Source organism: Erinaceus europaeus, chromosome 3, assembly GCF_950295315.1.
Source record: "Erinaceus europaeus chromosome 3, mEriEur2.1, whole genome shotgun sequence".
NCBI lineage: Eukaryota > Metazoa > Chordata > Mammalia > Eulipotyphla > Erinaceidae > Erinaceus > Erinaceus europaeus.
The window spans coordinates 19,951,504-19,975,915 of record NC_080164.1 but is presented as its reverse complement, the minus strand read 5'-3'; the positions used below and the strand labels follow the sequence as shown (position 1 = coordinate 19,975,915).

General features: G+C 42.3%; 1 protein-coding gene across 1 annotated transcript in view; it reads left to right on the top strand.

The window, feature by feature from the left end:
* ALK (ALK receptor tyrosine kinase) overlaps nucleotides 1-24,412 on the top strand; it is a 739,964-nt gene that overhangs the window by 448,028 nt on the left and 267,524 nt on the right. Inside the window, exon 4 of the mRNA XM_060188423.1 lies at nucleotides 7,574-7,775. Within this exon, the coding sequence (XP_060044406.1) occupies nucleotides 7,574-7,775 (202 nt within the window). The remainder of the gene's footprint in view (nucleotides 1-7,573; nucleotides 7,776-24,412) is intronic.

Here is a 24,412-nt window from a genome sequence, read left to right as displayed (position 1 = left end):
CTTGCTCCTCTGCTGGGAATGTGAGTTTCCCGTGTGTGTGTGTGTGTGTGTGTGTGTGTGTGTATGTGTGTGTGTACATATGTGTGCACGTGCACATGCACTTACATACATGCATGTGATCCTTCCGTAAAGAGTGTTCCCATTATTTTGTCTGCAATCTTTTTCCTTCAGTAGCTCCCAAACTTGTAGATTTCAACCTGATTTTCCACCAACTTGAAAGCTTCAAAGAAGGGTCTGAAATATCTCAGAGCAGGACAAGCTTGCATGTGACAAATGTGCCTTCATCCTAACCCCCAAAGCTTCCCAGACTCTGACCTGCTCTGAGGTGCACTCAGCCTCCATTAGGAATCCCAGGGGCTCTCAGAGTCCACTGACACAGCACTCTGCTTAGAGAATCATCCTAAGCACACGGCAGTTGTGTCTAGTCATGCCCTGACTCTGGTGTAGAATGGTGGGGAAGAGGAGATTGGGTCAGTGTGGGTCCTCTTTACCCCCTTGATGCTAGATTCATCATCCAGAAGCTATAGTCTAAAGATGTGGCTGTCTCACTCAGAAACTCTTTATGACTCCCTACTGTCCGTGAAATGAAGTTGCATGTCTTCAGCCAGGATCTCTATTCTCTGTGGTCTGGTCCAGCATGCTGATCTCTTGGATTCCCCAGCCTTCTCTTGATGTGTTACTGTCCCTAGCCAAATGCCACTACATACTTTCTACTGATACCGGTATATCTTTTCTCCTCTTCCTTGCAATTCCTGCATGGTCAGTTTTGCCAGTATCTTTGTTTTTCCTGCCTTTAGGCCTAACTCAAAGGTCTTCTTCATGAATTTTTCAGTTGGAGCCTAATGTCTCTTCCCTACAGCCACCTAGATGTTTTGCTTGTGTATGTCCCGTGACTCCATAAACTTCTCTGTTGACTATCCTCATGGTAGACATCTCATCACCCCCACTGGATATCCAGTTCCTTAAAAGACATAACTGGCCCCTGTCTGTGGGCAAGTGCTTAGATGTTTGTCAGAGGAGGTGTCACATAAATGAATTTTGAGGTAGATAAGAGTAAGAAAGCCAGCAAACAAATAGATTTGTGTTGGAACCCATCTTCTGAATTTCTGAGCTATAAGCACCTACATCACTTTGGAATGAAGAACACAAAGAGAGATACAAGGGAAAGAGTGCCTGCTTACCTGAAGGCCGCAGAACTGAAGAAAGGTTTGACTCCCAGACCAAGGTTTTGCACAAGTCCTCCCCCACCCCCATCCCTAGTCTGCTTCTCCAGAAAAGCAATGGCATTATATGAGATTATATTGGCAACTTTTCTAGTTCTGACTCTTTGATTCTAATTTGTCTTTTACCTCTCTGCCCATGACAAGAACATCTACTCCACTATAAGACAAGGTAGTAATACAGATAATTTGCTGGGCTTTGTAAATCTATCTGCCATGTTGCAACTTCCCAGGAAACCTCTGAAGAGGTTTCTGTGCTGCAAAACTGACCTCATAACTCTTCTTCCTATCAGAAGCAGACCTCATCATGATTTTAACCAGAAATCACATTCTCTTCATGACTGTTGCCAGTCTCCACCAACGTTAATACCTCCTCCTTAGGAAGCACTTTGCTTCTTCATAGAATTCCTTTTTTTAATTTTAATTTCTTTATTGGAGAATTAATGTTTTACATTCAACAGTAAATACAATAGTGTGTACATGCATAACATTTCCCAGTTTTCCATATAATAATACAACCCCACTAGGTCCTCTGTCATCCTTCTTGGATCTGTATTCTCCCCACCACCACCCCAGAGTCTTTTACTTTGGTGCAATATGCCAATTCCAGTTCAGGTTCTACTTGAGTTTTCTCTTCTGATCTTGTTTTTAAACAACTGCCTGAGAGTGAAATCATCCCATATTCATCCTTCTGTTTCAGACTTATTTCACTTAACATGAATTTTTCAGCTGAAAATGGTGAAGTCACCATTTGTAATAGCAAAGTAGTATTTCCTTGTGTATATACACCACAATTAGCTCAGCCACTCATCTTTTGTTGGACACCTGGGCTGTTTCCAAGTTTTGGATATTACAAATTGTGTTGCTAAGAGCATATGTGTACACAGAACTTTTTGGATGGGTGTGTTGGGTTCCTCAGGATATATCCCCAGAATCATAGGGTAGGTCCACTTCTGAGCATTCTACAGAATGCTCTCCACAGAGGTGGGACCAATTTACATTCCCACCAGCAGTGCAGGAGGGTTCCTTTGACCCCACAACCTCTCCAGCATTTGCTACTGTTACCTTTTCTGATGTATGACATTCTCACAGGAGTGAGGTGGTATCTCCTTGTTGTCTTTATTTGCATTTCTCTGACAATCAGAGACTTGGAGCATTTTTTCATGTGTTTCTTGGCCTTTTGGCTCTCTTCTGTGGTGAATATTCTGTCCATGTCCTCCCCCCATTTTGGGGTGGGTTATTTTTTTCTTGTTGTTGAGTTTGGCAAGCTCTTTATATATTTTGGTTATTAAACTCTTGTCTGATGTATGGCATGTAAAGATCTTCTCCCATTCTGTGGGGGTCTCTTGGTTTGGGTAATGGTTTCTTTTGCTGTGCAGAAGCTTTTTAATTTGATGTAGTCCCATAGGTTTATGCTTCCAATTGGATTCCTTTCATTGACGATATCTTATTATATGCATATAAGAGCGTTGCCAATATTTTCCTCCAAGTATCTAATAGTTTCTGGTCTAACATCCAAGTCCTTGATCTACTTGGAATTTACTTTTGTGTTTGGTGAAATATACTGGTTCAGTTTCATTCTTCTGCATGCTTCAACCCTTTTTTTCCAACACCATTTGTTGAAGAGGCTCTGATTTCCCCATTTAATAGTCTGGTCACCTTTGTCAAAGATTAGATGGTCAGAGTTTTGGGGGCTTATTTCTGGGCTCTCAGTTCTATTCCACTGGTCAGTGTGTCTATTCATGTTCTAGTACCAAGCAGTTTTGATGACAATGGCCCTATAATACAGTTTGAGATCTGGGTATGTAATGCCTCCAGTTCTGTTCTTTCTTCTCAAGATTGTTTTGGCAATTCTAGGTCTTTTCTGGTTCCAGATAAACATTTGTAGCATTTATTCTAGTCTCCTGAAAAATGTGGTTGAGATCTTGATGGGGATAGCATTAAATTTGTAGATGGCTCTGGGTAGTATATTCATTTTGATTATGTCAATTCTTCCAACCCATGAACATGGAATATCTTTCCATTTCTTTGTATCTTCTTCAATTTCCATAAGTAGTGACTCATAATTTTGAGTATACAAGTGTTTCACTTCTTTGGTTAGGTTTATTCCTAGATATTTTATTCTTTTTGTTGCTATAATAAAAGGAATTGATTTTTTGATTTCATCTTCTTCTAACTTAGTGTTTGCATAGAGGAATGCCACTGACTTTTGAATGTTAATTTTATAGCCTGACACCTTACTATACTGCCCGATAATTTCCAAAAGCTTCTTGCTGAATTTCTTAGGTTTTTCTATGTATACTATCATGTCATCTGCAAATAGGGAGAGTTACTTCTTCTCTTCTAATCTGTATCCCTTTAATTCCTGCTCTTGTCTGATTGCTATGGCAAGAAGTTCCAACACTGTGTTGAATAGTAATGGTGATAGTGGGCAGACCTGTCTAGTACCTGATCTGAGTGGAAAGGCTTCCAGTTTTTCACCATTGAGTATGATGTTGGATGTAGGTTTGCTATATATAGTCTCCACTATCTTCAGGAATTTTCCATCTATTCCCATTTTTTGTAGTTTTTTTTATCATAAAGGGATGTTGCATTTTGTCAAAGGCTTTCTCTGCATCTATTGATATGACTATGTGGTTTTTGGTCTTGTTTTATTGATGTGATGGATCACATTGATTGATTTACATATATTAAACCAACCTTGCATGCCTGGGATAAACCCCACTTGGTCATGATGAACAATCTTTTTTATATGCTGCCGTATACAGTTGGCTAGAATTTTGTTCATTATTTTAGCATCTATGTTCATCAGTGATATTGGTCTGTAGTTTTCTTTTTTGCTTGTGTCCTTGTTTGCTTTTGGTATCAAAGTGATGTTGGCTTCATAGAACCTGGAAGGGAGTATTCAACTGTCTTCAATATTCTGGAAGACTTTTAAAAGTAGAGGTAATAGTTCTTCTTTGAAGGTTCTGTAGAATTCATTTGTAACACCATCTGGACTTTTATTTTGGGGAAGATTTTTGATAACTGTTTCAACTTTATTAGATGTTATGGGCCTGTTCATGTTATCTAGTTCCTCTTTATTTAATTTTGGAAGTTTGTAGGTATCTAGGAAATCATCCATTTCTTCCAGGTTTTCTAGTGTGGGGGGCATATATTTGTTCATAGAAGTCTCACATAATATGTTGAATTTCTTCGGTGTCTGTTTTGATATCTCCTCTTTTATTTATGATCTGATTTATTTGGGTCTTCTCCCTTTTTTGTTTTGTGAGTCTGGCTAAAGGTTTGTCAATTTTGTTCACTCTTTTGAAGAACCAGCATTTACTTTCATTGATATTTTGTATGGTTTTCTTATTTTCAATGTTATTTATCTCTGCCCTCACTTTAGTTTTTTCTGTCCTTCTGGTTGCTTTAGGGTTCCTTTGTTGTTGTTGTTGTTGTTGTTGTTGTTCTTCTTCTTCTTCTTCTTCTTCTTCTTCTTCTTCTCCTTCTTCTTCTTCTGGGCCTTTAAGGTGTCAAATCAGGTTGTTTATTTGTGCTTTTTCTTATTTCCTAATGCGTGCTTGTATGGCTATGAACTTCCCTCTCAGTACTGCCTTAGCTGTATCCCAAATACTTTGATAGTTTGTGTCTTCATTGAACTCTCAAAACATTTTGATTTCTTCCTTAATTTCCTCTTTGACCCAGTAGTTGTTGAGTTGTGTACTGTTGAGCTTCCACATTTTGGGACTGTTACTAATCTCTTGTTGATTGTTAAGTGTTAGTTTAATTCCACTATGGTCTGAGAAGATGCTTGGGATGATTTCAATGCTCTTGAATTTGCTAATGTTGTGTTTGTAGCCTAACATATGGTGTATCCTTGAGAATGACTCATGTGGACTTGAGTAAAATGTATATTCCAGTTTTTTGGGATGAATGACTCTGAAAATATCCAGTAGTTCTAGTTTATCTATCTCCTCATTTAGCTCCCTCATTTCATTACTGATTTTCTGCCTGGATGATCTGTCAAGTTGAAAGAGTGGAGTGTTCAAATTACTGTGTTGCTGTTAATATATTGCTATAGCTCTTTCAGTAGATGTTTGATGTATTTAGATGGTTTCTCATTGGGTTCATAGATGTTAATAATTGTTAAGTCCTCTTGTCTGACTGATTCTCTGAGCATTAAGTAATGTCCATCCCTATCTTTTTAAATTTTATTTATTTTAAAGTCTATCGTGTCAGATATGAGAATTTCTTTCTTTTATCGGCATCTTTCTTTCCTGAAGGCTGCCTCACTTGCCTGCTTGGTGGAGTGGGCTGGCTATAGAAGGAGGCTGATTTGAAGTACAAGTAGGTCGTTTAGGAAGGCAGGGAATTGATTAGCTAGTTCCCACCAGAGAGTCCAAGGATCTTGTTGGAATAGGTTTCCACTGCTAACAGAACAGCATCTAATTGTCTAGATCAGAAGTGTGCAGAAGTGTGACAAGTAAAGTTAACACATCAGAAGAAACACCTGGAACAATAAAGTGGTGGTGTGCTATTTTTTTTAAGATTTTTAAAAATATTTATTTCCTTTTTGTTGCCCTTGTTTTTATTGTTGTTGTAGATATTATTATTGTTGTTGATGTTAAAATTGTTGGATAGGACAGAGAGAAATGGAGAGAGGAGGGGAAGACAGAGAAGGGGAGAGAAAGATAGACACCTGCAGACCTGCTTCACCACCTGTGAAGTGACTCCCCTGCAGGTGGGGAGCCGGGGGCTCGAACTAGGATCCTTCTGCCAGTCCTTTAGCTTTGTGCCATGTGAGTTTAACCCCCTGCGCTACCACTCAACTCCCGGTGCTGTGTTTTTATGCTGACAGTAATCCCCATGAATGAAGGTGTCTCATAGGTCACTTGGCCCTGGCTACTGGAATTAGGTTTGGCTTGGCCCAGAGGGAAACTCTGCCATAAGCATAGCACCAGGGAGGATTTGAAGGCATTTCTTTGTGGAGACCAGTAAGAAATTCACATGCCTCCTAGCCTTAAGAGCTGAAATGGATTTTAGGAGATTATTGAATTCTGTCAACCCTTCTCACCCCATTTTGTAAACGAGGAAATGGAAACCTAAGAAAGTAAATGTGTTGCCCAGTGTCACTCAGCTTGAAAGGAAAGGAGCAGGAGCCACACCAGTAGCTCCGATGTGAGTGAGCTACATGATGCCTCACCAAACCACCCTCCTCTTCCCTGAAGCCTTGAACTGGTAGTCATCGTTATTGGGGAGCCAGAACTGACACATTTATTTCAGAGAAACTGTCACTTGTTCAGGAGAAGTAAATTGAGTCTAGGGATGGCTTGAATATGAGGTGGAGAACTCTGTTACGGTGAACTCTGACCTCACCCATGACCCACAGAGTGGAAATACCGAGCTTGCTTGTTTTCATTGTGGGGCTGATGTCTGAGCTCCAGCCGGCAGTTGTGAAGGGGCTGGCTCTTCATAGCCTGGCCTCTGAGACCAGGATGCACATCTGTAAGAACCCCTTAGCCCCTGGGTTGGCTTTCTGACTCTGGTCACTGTTTGGGCATCAGGTGAAATACCTCCTACTCTTCCTGTTTCCCGTTAGACTTTGTCACGTGTGCCTGTTGACCAGAAAAGGCTGTGTAAGCTACTATAACTTAGAAGACAATTGAAATGAAATAATTGATGGTTTCATAGGATACTTCCTCTCCACTTTCAGCCATGTGAAGCACTCTCATACTTCACTCACATAACACTCACAACTACCTTTTGAAGTAAATGATTTTGTTCCTACGTTGCAGCTGTAACTCAAGAGCAGAAAGTCAGTAAATAGGGAGCAAACAGGATAACCTTGGTCTACTATTAGGAAGCCCCTGTCTCTCACCACCACCCCCACACTTGGGAGTTTGCTCTGTATAAAGAGCATTTAAGGGGAGTTGGGCGGTAGCGCAGCAGGTTAAGCGCAGGTGGCGCAAAGCGCAAGGACTGTATTAAGGATCCCAGTTCAAGCCCCCATCTCCCCACCTGCAGGGGAGTCGCTTCACAAATGGTGAAGCAGATCTGGAGGTGCCTATCTTTCTCTCCCCTTGTCAGTCTTCCCCTCCCCTCTCCATTTCTCTTTGTCCTATCCAACAACAATATCAACAATAATAACTATAACAATAAAACAACAAGGACAACAAAAGGGAATAAATAATACATAAATATTTTTTTAAAAGAGCATCTAAGAGACTAAGAGATGGGGCATGGGCTATGTGCACGGACAGATATCAAGAAAGGCCTCCAGTACCAGTGACTGTGGTGCCCTTGACCTCTGACCCTGCCTCACAGTGCTGTCTGGACACCTGTGCCAAGTCACCTTCCCTGTCTTTCTGCAGGCTCTTTCCTCCTTCTCAACACCTCGGCCAACTCCAAGCACACCATCCTGAGCCCCTGGATGCGGAGCAGCAGTGAGCACTGCCGGCTGGCCGTGTCAGTGCACCGCCACCTGCAGCCCACCGGGAGGTATGTGGCCCAGCTGCTGCCCCACAACGAGGCCGGGAGAGAGATCCTGCTGGTGCCCACACCAGGGAAGCATGGGTAAGTCCCTCCTCGTGTCCAGAGGCCATCCTGTAAAAGTCTATTTTGGTTTTGGAACCACATTCCCAGAATCGGTGACACCTACTTGAAAATCTCAGTGGTCCTTTAAAGGGGAGGCTCCATTATGGCTAATCTCCCCAGATTATATATCGGACACTGCTGTGCAAGGCCTGCTGGTCCTTCCAGATGCCAGATGACCAGCCAGCAGACAGGGCTCAGAGTGAGTGGGTGGAGGAGAGAGCTATTTCCCAAAGTGTACTGGGGCCAAGAGGCGTGTTACATGGCCAACATGGCTGTGATGGAGTGTTCTGGGAACTGTTTCTCCAACAGGAGTGAACAGGCAAGGAAAGAGCAGACTCTGGGCCTCCCTCTAGCAGGTGCCCTGGGCAGGGAACACCTGCAGGACCTGTTTCCACTCAGTAGAACCTCAAACCTCTGAGACTTATGTAACACTAGTGTCACACCTGGTACCCATGTGGTGCCCAACTCCAAGTCTCCAGGAGCTACTGGCTCATTTTCCCTGTGGCTCATCAGGCTTCTGGAAGCAGGGCCATGTGGAAGCAGACTAGAGCCAAGGCAGCCCTGTACCTGTACTCTTTGCTCCCCCATTAAGTCCCATCAAGAACACACAGTCCAGGGCCCAGGCATGGTTACTTTATAGTCAGGAGGGTGAGTGGTCCTCTGTGTGGTGTGTTTGCAAGAGAGAGGCTGAAGATTTCTAGCTAAGCTTAGACCTGGAAGAAAACACCTTTTAGAATCCCCCCACACAGATGTTATCCATCCTATACCCCCAGGGTATGCTGGGCAGAGGGGCAGAAGAGGTGGCCTGTTGATTTCCACTAAAGTGGTGTGGTCTCCTTAGTGTATTCTTCAAAGTTGCCACCCCACACCCTCCTACTGACCCATTTGTGTGTAGTTGTGCTTCAGAGAGATTCGAGCTACTACCATCCCATCAGGAATGAAAGCCTGGCTTCATGAAGTGTGCTCTCCCCAGACCTAGATTCACAGCCATCTTCTTGATTCTGAAACCCATCTTTGGGCTGGTTGTGGGGAGGTGCCTGGCCATCAGGAGCCTCTTGCTCTGTCCACTAGAAGGCAGGAATGCCAGGTGTCTCAGCTGCTCACACTTTGGAGATGTCCCGGGGGCCAGGCCACCCACCAGCATGACCTCTTTTGCCTGTGAGAGCCCTGATGGCAACCCCCACCCCCAGCCATGGGATTGTGGCAGCCTTGGTCACAGGCATTTGCCCAGTGTCCTCAGCTGCTGCCTCTGATGCCTGCCCTGAACATCCCTACACCACCAGGCCTGACAGAAAGCAAAGGTACTTCATAGGGTTTCTGAGATATTGGACACACACTAAGTCAGGCCATGCATGGAGCGTCAGGGTTCAGATTTCCCCTGAAATGCAGGCTAAGCATGTGCATGGCACTGAAAGGAAGATGCCAGAGGATTCTAGCACCTTCTAGTAGCAGCACCTGGAGCTCTGCATAGAATGACTATGAATGTGGTGGGATAGCTCTTTGCCATGACCAGACAAGTGGCATGCAATGAATCCCCCCACTCTATCTTCTGATGCTTATTACCAAGTGAGTTTCCAGTTAGTAGATGAGAAAACTGAAGCAGGAAGGAACTAGGGAAGGGCTAGGGAGAAATCTTGGTTTTAGGGGAGGGAAGGGCATGGCTGCAGAGAGGAAATGGAAGGCCTAGGAGCCTTGTGCAAGCAGAGATCTAGACTCCTCACTACCTCAGGCAGACAAGCCCAGGGTGGGCATAGAGCACCTTCCCTCCATCCATGTGGGCAACAACTAGTCTCCAAGTCCATGCTGCAGATGAAGGAGCTTCCCCCTCACCAGAGCCGGCCTGCCCTGTCCCTTGCAGGGTAGGAATTAAGGCAGAACAAAGAGGGGCAGAAATGAGCCCAGCATGGTGAGAGCTGGCTTTGCCCCCAGGGTCAACCCCTGCATCTAGGTGGGGGGGGTGTGTGTGCAAATCTGAGAGCCTACATGTAACTCCTGGGCCATGTGACCTCCTCCATCCTGTGAGCAAGCAGTGACTGCTGAGTGCTTCCTAGTGGATATTTGCCAGGATCAGAGAGGTGCCATGCTAGGAAAGGCCCGACCCTCCATGGTGGGTGCTCCACAAAGCATCCCTGACTGCCACACACCCTGTCCCCAGTTTCCCCTTCTGTAAAATGCAAATGAGTGTACCAGGCCTACCAGCTTGGTGGTGGAGCCAGTGCAGCTGAGGGCGTGAGGGGTCTGTACTCTGAGTAGGATGCAGATGGGGGGGGGCTATTGTTTCCTTTCCCCAGTCTGTTTAGAAACAGGGGTCACAGAAGATTACAGGACTGTTGCCCACCTCAGAAATATCCTAGTCCCCCACAGTCCTCCCACCCAGAGGCACAGCCTCTCTGATGCTCAGTGTGACCCAGGGGCATGGTGATGCCTGGGAGGACTACAGGAGCCATCTCCCTCTCAGACCAGAACATGAGGGTTTGGGAACCGAGTTATGGGAAATAGCATCCTGTGTTTGTAGTAACCAGGGAGGTGCTGTTGGAACATAGTCTGCTACTGAAAGCCTGACTCAGAGACTGTCCCCAGCAGCCAGAGTCGTGAGCACAAGGCATGCCATCGCTGGAGCCATGCCCAGTCACAGGCACTGGGGACTTCAGAAGGCAGTTGGGGAATCCTAGCAGCTGCTCCCTTCCTCCTCTGAGCCCAGAGGGTCTGACGCATCACAGAGCAGGAGGCGAGGCAGGCAGCGTGGTTTGGCAGGGATCTCTCAGGAGACAGGGGACAACCAATGACCAGCCTAGCCTGCTCATTTGTCATCTGCCCAGCCAGGATGGCCAGAGGAGCAAGAGAGCAGAGAAAGCAGGACTATCAGAGCACCTAGCCATGGCTGAGCACAGAGTGGAGCAGGCCTGGGGCATCTCAGCTGGCAATAAGAGCCACAGAGTCTGCGCGTTGGTTGGATCTGAGAGTAACAGGTTGGCCAGCCGTGACCCAGCATAGAGAAACTGGTGCACACAGCCCTGTCTGGCACAGATACGCAATCAAAGCTCGGCCCTTCTCAGTGCACACGTCCATTAACAACCAAGGACTGCGTGCACACTGCCTGACCCCCAGCAGGAGTGGCCACCCCAGCAGGGAGCCACAAGCAGCTCATGCTTCTGCTGATGTTTAAATCTGGGACTCAGAGGTATGAAGCAGCTGAGCTCAGATCACCAGCAGGCCCTGCTCCTGCCTCCTGCGTTGTGTGCTGTCCTGCCTTTCTGGAAGGTTCAGTGTAGAGGTGGTGGCCCCTTGTGGGCTCGGCAGCTGGGCTGGTTCAGGCCCAGGGCTTCGGGCTCCATCAGCACACCCACCTCTCCTAGCTGGTTTTCCCCTGTAGCTGCAGATATCTGGGGACTTTATTGCATGTGACACAGTGTATGGTGGGAAGAATTGGGCCCTGACGGGCTAGAAGTTGCCAATTGAATCACTAATACTTGAAAAGATGTTTTAAATCTAAGGATTTGGTGACACTGGGGCTTGAGCCAAAGTCAGCTGTCAGGGGCTTGCAACATACAAACAAGACTCCCAGTTGCAGAGGTGGGTGGAGGAAGGAGGTGCCCGGCTCAGAACTATAGCTCTCTGGGCAGCTTCCCCCTGCGCTGAGGGAGACCTGAGTGTCGTTTGCGCATTAGTCTCCTAGACCCTAGAGGCCAGGGGTGAAATGACGGAGGTCCAGGTACAGCCGGACTCAGCTGTAAGCAGGCAGTTAGAGCCCAGTCTCCTGGGCTGTCCTCTTCCTCCTGCTGGATGGCAGCATCAAGAAATCCTCAGACTTGATAACCTTCCTCGAAAGTCCACAGCCACCCTCTTCTTGTGGTGAGGGAAACCCTGCTTCTGTGCGGGGCACCACCATGCCTTACACAGCTACTGAGCCAGTCAGTTCTGACCAGTGATCCCAGCTTGGAAACTGGTAGCAGTCCTCAAGGGAGGCCGCCACAGTGATTTAACTCAAGAAGATATTGATTTGTGGGTACCAGGGGGTGCGATTTCTGTCCTGGCTGCCTCACTGAATATGTGTAGCCTATGGATGGAGCAGCCTCACCCTCCCACAACCCCCTGCTTCCTGACATGCAGACTCCAGTTGCCTCCTGCTCCCTCCCTCCCTCCCTCCCTCTGTCCATCTGTCCATCCCTGCAGCACCAGGGACCCCACCTCAACTAGCCACCCAGGACTGCAGGGGCAGGAAACAGTTGTTCCTGACACCTACTCTTTAGGCCACACAAGCCACTCTCCAGGACAATTACCTCCTAATGCCCCCCTGCCTTGTCCAGGGTCCTGGATTTCCCAGTAAGTAAAGCAGATGGTCTCAGCAGGCTGAGTCAGTCCAAATGAAGAAGCTGAGGGTAGGACTACAGGGAAAGAAGCTGCAGCCATTTGTTTCTGAGAAGACACCAGCCCACCTTTGCCAGGCAGTGCCAGCTTTGACCAGGGAAACCCAGGGGGAATCTGACCAGCTCTGGAAAACAGATGTCCATGGCATCCAGCAACACAGCCAGAGACACCCCCGCCCAACCCAAGCCTCGGCCTTAATGTTAAACAGGATCGGGACTCATTTCATTCACTGAAATTGATGCCCGCCAGTGGCATGTCACCATGATTTAATTTCAAGCCCTGATTTTGCTCACTTTCAAAGTCACTCAGGGTGTCAGCACCTCTCTCTTTCTTCTTGTTCTTAATAACACACTAATAAATATACAATAAGGGCTTTAATGTCTTGGTGATTTACACTAAAAAGAGAGAGTCATTCAAAGGCTTTAAAGATATTTTTAAAGCCTTAAAACTCACACCCAGGCTTGTCAGGGGCATATTTCCCAGCCACCCTGGTGTGGACACAGGCATGCTGCTCAGGCTTTTTGAATGCAGGATGATCATGGGACTCAGTGTGCTAGCTGGCCACCCCCACACCTTGACAGCTTGGGTGAGTCTCAGCTCAGACACTCTGAAGCTCCGACTCTAACTGCGGAACAGTCAAAACTGGGCCTCTTCACAGGGATGTACCAACGATTAAATAAGCCTGTTCACCCTGTTTCTCAGCCCCTTTGAGCAGTGATATTAAAGCAACTACTAAAATGCTAGAAGACTTGGACTTTAAATGATTAATATGGTAAATTTTGAGCATTGAGGTACAATTCAGAAACATGCATTTTACAAGATCCATAGATGCAAGTTCCAACCCCAGCAATCCTGACTTCTTGTATTTGTTTTGTCTTAGGAAGGCACAGAAACATTTGTATTTTTAGAAAAGATCAGCAGGATTCTGTTGTGCATTGAAACTCAGGAATCAAGAAGTCAGGCGGAGGTGCACCCAGTTAGGTACACCTATGCTTAAGGACCCAAATCCAAGCCCCTGCTTCTCACTTGCAGGGGACACTTCATGAGTGGTGAAGCAGGTCTTCAGCTGCCTATCTTTCTCTTTCCCTCTCTATTTCCCCATCCTCTCTCAATTTATCTCTGTCCTATCCAATAAAATAAAAAGAAAAAAATGGCTAATGATAATAGTGGAACTTGCACCAAGCCCAACAATAACCCTGGTGGTGGAGGAAGGAAAGAAAGAAGAAAAGGAAGGAAGGAAGGAAGGAAGGAAGGAAGGAAGGAAGGAAGAAAGAAAGAAAGAAAGAAAGAAAGAAAGAAAGAAAGAAAGACAAGGGAAGGAGGGAGGGAGGAAAAAGTAAGGAAGGGGAGAGGAGAGGAGGGGAAGGGAAGGGAGGGGAGGGGAGGGGATCACTGCTAGCACCCTGTCTTGACCTGGTTGATACATAAGCCAGTAGCTTTCCATACTATTTATTAGGTATTTTTCCTTTACTGTGGGAATTAATGATTTACAGTCAACACTAAAATACAGTAGTTGGTACATGTGGAACATTTCTCAGTTTTCTGTATAACACTCTAACCCCCCAGCTATGTCCTCCTCTGCCATTATGTTCCAGGACCTGAACACTACCCCATGAACTCAGAATCTTTTGCTTTGGTGCAATACACCAACTCCAGTCCAAATTCTGCTTTGTGTTTTCCCTCCTGTTCTTGTTTTCAATTTCTGTCTATGAGTGGGATCATCCTATATTCATCCTTCTCTTTCTGGCTTATCTCAGGTAATAGGATTCCTTCAAGCTCTATTCAAGATGAGGTGAAGAAGGTGAATTCATTATTCTTAATAGCTGGGTAGTACTCCATTGTGTATCTAACCACAACTTAGCCATTCATCTGTTCTTGGACACTTAGTTTGCTGTCACAAACTGCTTCTATGAACATATGTGTACACAGATCTTTTGGGGTGGGTATGTTTGGTTCCTTAGGATATATCCCCAGGAGCAGAATTGCTGGGTCATAGAATAGGTCCATTTCTAGCCTCCTGATAGTTCTCCAAACTGCTTTCCATAGGGGATGGACCAATTTACATTCCCAGTAGCAGTGCAAGAGGGTCCCTTTGAATTCAGCAGCCTCACCAGCATTTGTTGTTGCTATCATTTCTGATGTAGGACATTCTCACAGGAATGAAGTGGTATCTCATTGTTGTCTTTATTTGCATTTTGCTTATAATCAATGACTTGGAGCATATGTACATATACATATACTATACATATACATATACTATACATATACATATACTATACGTATACATATACTATACATATACTATACATATACATATACTATACATATACTAAACATATACATATACATATACTATACATATACATATACTATACGTATACATATACTATACATATACATATACATATACTATATATACTATACATATACTATACATATACTACACATATACTACACATATACTATACATATACATATACTACACATATAAATATACTATACATATACATATACTATACATATACTATACATATACTATATATACATATACTACACATATACATATACTATACATATACTATACATATACATATACTACACATATACATATACTACACATATACATATACTATACATATACATATACTATACATATACATATACTACACATATACATATACTATACATATACATATACTATACATATACATATACTACACATATACATATACTATACATATACTACACATATACATATACTACACATATACATATACTATATATACATATACTATAAATATGCATATACTATACATATACTATACATATACATATACATATACTATACATATACTATACATATACTATACATATACATATACTACACCTATACTATACATATACATATACTACACACATACATATACTATACATATACATATACTATACATATACTATATATACATATACTATACATATACTATACATATACTATACATATACATATACTATACATATACATATACATATACTAAACATATACATATACATATACATATACATATACATATACATATACATATACATATACATATACATATACTATACATATACTATACATATACTATACATATACTATACATATACTATACATATACATATACTATATATACTATACATATACTATACATGCACATATACTGTACATATACATATACTGTACATATACATATACTATACATATACATATACTACACATATACTATACATATACATATACTATACATATACATATACTATACATAAACATAAACATAAACATAAACATATACATATACATATACATATACTATACATATACTATACATATACTATACATATACTATACATATACTACACATATACATATACTATATATACTATACATATACTATACATATACTATACATGCACATATACTGTACATATACATATACTGTACATATACATATACTATACATATACATATACTACACATATACTATACATATACATATACTACACATATACATATACTATACATATACATATACTACACATATACTATACATATACATATACTACACATATACATATACTACACATATACATATACTATACATATACTATACATATACATATACTATACATATACATATACTACACATATACATATACTATACATATACTACACATATACATATACTACACATATACATATACTATACATATACTACACATATACATATACTACACATATACATATACTATACATATACTACACATATACATATACTACACATATACATATACTATACATATACTACACATATACATATACTACACATATACATATACTATACATATACTACACATATACATATACTACACATATACATATACTATACATATACTACACATATACATATACTACACATATACATATACTACACATATACATATACTATACATATACATATACTACACATATACTATACGTATAATACACATATACATATACTATACATATACTACACATATACATATACAATATATATACTATACATATACATATACTATACATATACATATACTATACATATACTATATGTATACTACATATATACATATACTATACATATACATATACTATACATATACTACACATATACTATACATATACTATACATATACTTATACTATACATATACTATACATATACTATATATACATATACTATACATATACATATACTATACATATACATATACTACACATATACATATACTATACATATACATATACTATACGTATACTACACATATACATATACTATACATATACATATACTATACATATACTATATGTATACTACACACATATATATACTATACATATACTATACATATACTATATATACATATACTATACATATACTATACATATACTATACATATACATATACATATACATATACATATACATATACATATACATATACATATACATATACATATACATATACATATACATATACATATACATATACATATACATATACATATACATATACATATACATATACATATACATATACATATACATTTGTTGGACTTTTGGATCTCTTTTGTGGCAAATATTCTCTTTATATCCTCTCCTCATGTTTGAATGGAGTCTCTTTTTTGGCTGAGTTTGGTGAGCTCATTATATATTTGGTTGTTAGCCTCTTGTCTGATGTATGGCATGTAAAGATCTGCTCCCATTCTGTGAGGGGTCCCTTTGTTTGGTGTTTTTTTTTGCTGTGCAGAGATTTTTTAATTTGATCTAGTCCCATTGGTTCTGTGGTGTTTATTGGAGGGAACATGGGGGTGCACTGGGAGGCACAGGTGGAGAGGTCTCTGGTGAGATAGCACTGGAACTTTAGAGGTTAGTTTGGTGAGTCTTATACAGGTAAATCACTTATAGATTTGATGCTAGACTACTAAAATTGTGTAATACTTAACCAATGTTAGATCAGTTTTAAAAAAGAAATCTTTACCCAGTTCCTTTCTTTCTCCCCACTGGGCAATTTCGGGCTCACCAAACACTTTAGAGATGAGAAATGACTGTTCATGCATTTTGACTTCTGTCTACAGCATGTAGTTATCATTATGGGATTTGCCAGGCTACCACTCTGAAGAGCCAGAGGGATACAGGAATTCACAACTCCCTCATCTTCCCAGGGTTCAATCCATCAAATATCCAGGGCAGAGTAGGGAGGCACAAACCAGCTCTCGGAGTCACCTGCAAGCCCTGGGCTGTCAAATCACGAAGGTCAAAACTGGTAGAAGGCGATGGTCTTTTCATTTATTTTTCTTGACGCCCATCAATGAAAGCAATCGTGAGTAAAAGTTGTACCTGCCAGGAAAGGAATTGTCCTTTGTACTTAGAGGCAACCTTCACAGTTGAGGGGCACTCTGACAGCTGCTTCCTGAGCCCAGGAGGATTAGACATCCATCCTGGGCATGGGCTGGAGGGATGTGGGGGTGGGGTGGGAGGAAGTACTTCTCTTTCCAGCCACTGGACACTCTGCTTGGTCTGGGCCGGGCTTTCTAGAGCCTTTATAGAGCATTTGGGCTTAAGACAAGACAAACTGTAAAACTATTTTAAACTGTCCGGTTGTCCCCTCACCGGGCACAAAACTCTGTCCATGAGCTGACAGTCCCTCGGCTGCCACAGGGATTAAGATGTACAAGCTGAGGGCTCTGCCTTCAAGGCCTGTGGTTCAACATTTGGTGATGGAATATTCCGTGAGTCATAAAACCATTTCCTGTCTGGATGAGAACAGGTCTCAGTTTCCTCAGAGGAACTGTGACATGGTAGCTGACATATGGAAAGCACTGGGAACAAGGTCTGACACCACAGGGAACAGCTGTCACCTAGGGTAGCACCTAAACGCCATATGAGGTATGAGCAAGTGTGTTGGCATGAAGGGGCTTCCTGGAGAGGAGCTTAGTGCCCTTATAAGAGGCAGCAGGGAATCCCCTCACAATTCCACCATTCAAAAACAGAGCAGGGACGCAAACTGTGAACCAGGAAGGGGGACCTCCCCGAAACTGGCCAGTTGGCCCCCGATCTTAGAATTCCTGGCTCCAGAAATGTGAGAAATAAGTGTACACAAGTCATCCAGTTAGTGACTGTCTTTGTCATCTATAAAAATAAATAAATAAATAAATAAATAACCCCTTGAAGGCAGCATGGAACCATCAGCCTCCAAGCAGGAGCTCAAGGTGGAGCTGGCAGAACACAAGATGCAGTGACCGCTCCAGAAAGCCACTGCCTACTCTGCACCTGGTAACACAAACTGTGCCACTCCAGTGAAGATGGGGTGGAGATTCCTCACAGAAACTAAATGTCAGGGGGGCTGGGTAGGGGCACACCTAGTTAAGCACACATAGTACTATGTATAAGAACCCGGGTTCGAGCACCCACTCGTCACCCGTGGAGGGGAGCTTCATGAGATGTGAAGCAGGTCTGTAGATGTCTCTCTCTCTTCCTCTCTCTACCTCCCCCCCAGTTACTCTCTGTCTTATTAGTAAAATAGAAAAAAAAAAAGGTCACTGGGAGCAGAGGATTTGTAATGCCAGCACTGAGCCCCTACAATGACCCCTGGTGAAAAACAAACAACCCTAAATGTCAATACTTTATGATCCTGCATCCCACTTCTAGGCATTATTCTGAAGGGCATGAACATAGTAATTCCAAAGGTTAGTTGCATTTCTATGTTTACAGCTGAACTACTGAGTTGTTGGATCTGAAGCCTGAGAGACCAGATGCACAGTCCATGCTCCTAATCACTAGGCTGCCCAATCATCAACCAGGAAATAAAAATACATTATGATTTGTGTCTAATGACCATTGGTCATTCCTAAAAGTCATGACACATTTTTTAAATAGAAAAAAACATTTAAAAAAAAATGTAATGGCTATTCTGACAGCCCAGTATTTTTTTATTGATTTAATAATGATTGAAAAGACTGTAGGATAAGAGGGGAACAATTCCACATAGTTCCCACCAACAGAGTTCTGTATCCCATCCCCTCTAACAGTCCAGTATTTACAATAGCCAAAATATAGAATCAACCTAAATTCTCAACAACAGTTGCCTAGATAAAGAAACTGGGAGATGGGGCCAAGTGGTGGTGCACCTGGTTGAGTGCACATGTAACAGTGTGCAAGGACCTGGCTTCAAGCCCCTGGTCCCCATCTGTAGTGGGGAAGCTTTGCAAGTGGTGAAGCAGGGCTGCAGGTGCCTCTCTGTCTCTTTTCCTCTCTGTCACCCCTTCCCTCTCAATTTCTGGATGTCCCTATCCAATAAATAAATATAATATAATAAATTTTAAAAGATTAATGATAAACAAAAAAGAAATTGGGAGATATACTCAAAGGAATACTACTCCTTTAATTAAAATGGTCACTTTGTGTCTTTGGGGACAAAATGGATAGAAGTACAGGTGATAATGCTGAGTGAAATAAGAAGTGAAATCAGGGAGCTGAGTGGTGGCACACCCAGCTCAGTGCACTTACTGAATTCATTTACAGTTGATGCAAGCACACAGTAGGGCTCGGCAACTTTTCTTAGATATCCTGCAGAACAGGTGCCACTCAGAACTTCTGTACTAACATGAACATCATCTCGTGATTTCTTCCATTGACTGCAGTCAGTTGTCTTGTTTGTTTGGTTATGGGAATATACTAGGATTGGTCCAATTTCTGTTCTTTTTTTTTTAATTTAAAGATAAGTCTGCTTTTATTATTGTCAAGGTAATAGTTTTCCATTTTATCAGTTTTCATGGGTGGATTTTTTCTTTTTCTCTTCTCTCTCTGGGTCCTAATGGAATTGGAGTTCAGAGCCCCATTATCATCTTCCCCTGATGTTTATGCCTTTAGTAGTATGGACCAAAATTATTTTTTAGATTTTTATTAATGATTAACAAGATAATAATATAACAGGGGTATAATTCCATACAGTTCTTGCCACCAGAGTGCCATGTCCCATCCTCTCCATTGGAAGCATCTCTATTTTTTATCCCTCTGGGAGTATGGACCAAAATTCTTTATGGGGTGCATAAGGTGGATGGTCTGGCTTCTGTAATTGCTTTTCCACTGGACATGGATGTTGGCAGGTTGATCTATACTCCTAGCCTGTTCCTAACTTTCCTTAGTGGGCTCTGGAGAGGTGAGACTTCAGGACACATTGGTGAGGTCTCCTGCTGAGGGAAGTCAGGATGGAATAATAGTAACGTCTGTACCTTGGTGGCTGAAAGGAGGTAAGATATAAAGCAGGACAAATTGTTTAATAAACAGGAACCCAGTGGTAGAAATAGAGGATATAGAACTAGGAGTCTTCATGTTAGAAGAAGCTAGGAAGTCTGTTTATAAAATTCTAAGGGGCCCCTGACTTTAATAATTTTTGCCTAAGCCTGATAGCTAACATGCAGGTGGACTAAAAATATTGTCTGGTGTCAGAGTTGAGAATAAGGATTGAAAACAAGTAATCTTTAAGAAACTACCTCTAGGACCAGGGAGTCAGCACAATGGTTATGCAAACAGACTCTCATGCCTGAGGCTACTAAGTCCCAGGATCAATCCTCCACACCACCATAAACAAGAGATAAGCAGTGCTCTGGGGGAAAAAAAAAAAAAACTGAAAAAACTACTTCTTGTTGGGTTGTGGTTTAATATCAAAAAAGAACATTTACAACTATCTGACAAAATTAATGAAATACTTGTCCTTTTTCAAGTAAGATATCTGAGTTCAGACTTTCTTTATATGCCTTAACCTACACAAGATATTGAAATATATTGTATGCAGAAGCAAATGTGAAGTTCTGTATTTTTCCGTTAGGCCAGACATTATAGAGATTTTTTTTTTTCAATTTTACTAGTGGCTTAATATTGATCCGCAAAATTATAAGATAATAGGTATAATTCTGCACCAGAGTTCTATATCCCCATTCCCTTCATTGGAAGCTATAGTAGTTCTCCCAAGGTCACAGATATGGGTTGACTATTATTTCTTTTTTTTTTTATTTTTTTATTTAAGAAAGGATTAATTAACAAAACCATAGGGTAGGAGGGGTACAACTCCACACAATTCCCATCGCCCAATCTCCATATCCCACCCCCTCCCCCGATAGCTTTCCCATTCTCTATCCCTCTGGGAGCATGGACCCAGGGTCATTGAGGGTTGCAGAAGGTAGAAGGTCTGGCTTCTGTAATTGATTCCTCGCTGAACATGGGCGTTGACTGGTCGGTCCATACTCCCAGTCTGCCTCTCTCTTTCCCTAGTAGGATGGGTCTCTGGGGAAGCTGAGCTCCAAGACACATTGGTGGTGTCTTCAATCCAGGGAAGTCTGGCCGGCATCCTGATGACGCCTGGAACCTGGTGACTGAAAAGAGAGTTAACATACAAAGCCAAACAAATTGTTGAGCAATCATGGACCCAAAGCTTGGAAAAGTGGAGAGGAAGTATTAGGGAGGTACTCACTGCAAACTCTAGTATACTTCTGCTTTCTTACTTTGGTGCCATACTCCAAACTCAGTCATTTTCTGCTTTGCGTTTCTACTTCTTTTTTTTTTTTTTTACATGCATAACGTTCCCCAGATTCCCATTTAGCAATACAACCCCCACTATTTCATTCATCATTTTTCATGGACCTGTATTCTCCCCACCCACCCACCCACCCCAGAGTCTTTTACTTTGGTGTAATACTCCAATTCCATTTCAGGTTCGACTTGTGTTTTCTTTTCTAATCTTGTTTTTCAACTTCGGCCTGAGAGTGAGATCATCCCATATTCATCCTTCTGTTTCTGACTTATTTCACTCAACATGATTTTTTCAAGGTCCATCCAAGATCGGCTGAAAACGGTGAAGTCACCATTTTTTACAGCTGAGTAGTATTCCATTGTGTATATATACCACAACTTGCTCAGCCACTCATCTGTTGTTGGACACCTGGGTTGCTTCCAGGTTTTGGCTATTACAAATTGTGCTGCCAAGAACATATGTGTACACAGATCTTTTTGGATGGATGTGTTGGGTTCCTTAGGATATATCCCCAGGAGGGGAATTGCAGGGTCATAGGGTAGGTCCATTTCTAGCCTTCTGAGAGTTCTCCAGACTGTTCTCCACAGAGGTTGGACCAATTGACATTCCCACCAGCAGTGCAGGAGGGTTCCTTTGACCCCACATCCTCTCCAGCATTTGCTGCTGTTACCTTTTCTGATGTGTGACATTCTCACAGGAGTGAAGTGATATCTCATTGTTGTCTTGATTTGCATTTCTCTGACAATCAGAGACTTGGAGCATTTTTTCATGTGTTTCTCGGCCTTTTGGATCTCTTCTGTGGTGAATATTCTGTCCAATTCCTCCCCCCATTTTTGGATGTTGACTATTATTTCTATAACTATCTGTCTATATTTAAATATATTCATCCATTTTTTTCCATGTGGACCAAAATTCTTTATGGGGTACAGAAGGTGGAAGGTTTGGCTTCTGTAATTGCTTCCTGCATGAAACTTTTACACCCTCCAATTTCCTGTGTAATTTTCTATGTATATTTCTCATATGTTTCCCAATTTCCACATGCAGCTTCTACATGCTATTCCCCTCTCCTTCCTCCATCTCCTTAGTTTGCTACTCTTTATGTCTTCTCTTAAGCACACTGATTCCTGCTAAGTATTCTATCTTTCCAGACAAGCTAGGATGAATTCTAGCTGCATTCTCTCCAACTATTCCTTAGATATTCCCTCCATTATCTTGTTTTGCACTCCCAGGATGAAACTTCCTTCCTGGATGCATGAATTGCTAGTCACTAGTTTATGGGATGCTTCCTGCATGTCTTAGATTGACCCCTCTGTCTGGTGTGTCCAGCCTGGTCACTTTCCCTAGGGAGTCCCTTGGTGCTCTTGATGAATGTGTCAGACCTAGCTTCAGGGCTGTGAGGAGATGGTGGGAGCAGGCCCAGTGAACCTGGAGTGTGATCTGGCAGATGTTGGAGTTCAGAGAGAAATGTCAATTGCTGCACCATACTTTCATGCTCTGTGGGCCCTTGGCCTTCTTTGATGTTACCTCTCCAGTTCTACACTCATACAGACTCGTTTCTGCTCAGATGGGCTACAGATGGTCTACCTGTCAGTCAGCAGAAAAAGAGCCTTAAAAGAATGGCTTTCAACCCCTTGGGCCTCACCCCAAGCTAATGCAAAAGTCTCTTCTGAGCCGCATGGTGCTTCCGCTTCCCTGGCTCCAGCTGTAGGACCCCACAAGCTTGTGGGGCAGACCACCCAGCGTAAGGCAGCCTTACTTCAGGAAGAAACTGCTAATAGCCCATGGGCTGTGTAACCTTGTGAAGTTATTGAACATGGCCAGACCTCCTGTGTCTCATCCATAAAATGAGAATAGCAGTGTCTATCCAGTAGGTGCTTTTTGAGGGTTATTGTTCTCAACAATGAGAGCAGACATGTACTGAGTTTTTACCATGTTCTTGGCACAAAGTATCTGGTTGCATTAAATAATTACACTTTCCCTATAAAGTCGTACCAGGATAATGTATACAGGGCACCTAGACTAATCTGAGCAGGCACTAAACAATGTTAATTCCTTCTCCTATTTCACCATTAGCTGCCTGGTCCCCTGTTTCTCCTCTGGAGTTATGTAGAGTAAAAAGCCGACTTTCCCCCAACAGGTCATTTTTCACTCCTTTGAGATTAGTTTCTTGCTTTTTTTGTTAACTTTGCCAACCTCCCCCCACCAGGCTAACATTTCTAGCTTATTCTCCAGCATATTTACCTGTGCCATCTTCTTTCAGTGTGATCTTACCAGCAGAGGGGCCAGAGACCTGCTCTCTAGTAAGCTGGAAAGTCCCACCCACCCGTGCAGCGTCATCCTGGCTGAACTTCCCCTCCCATCAACTGCAACCCCCAGACATCCTAACATCTACACCCTCAGAAACCAGGAGGCTGCCAGAGTATGCCATTGAAATCATTCCTGAGACGGTTGAGTCTTTGCTTCCAAGTAGAGGCCCTTCCAATTCCTCCTGCAAGAAAAAGAATGCCTTTCTTGTTCGCCATTGTCATTGCCCCGAAATACCTCACTCAAAAGAAGTGGAGCCCTGGCCCAGCTTTGCTGTCATCTTGCTTTGTTTGTCTTCCTTGTGGCCAGCCAGTATCGCCCCTTTGTTCCCCTAATC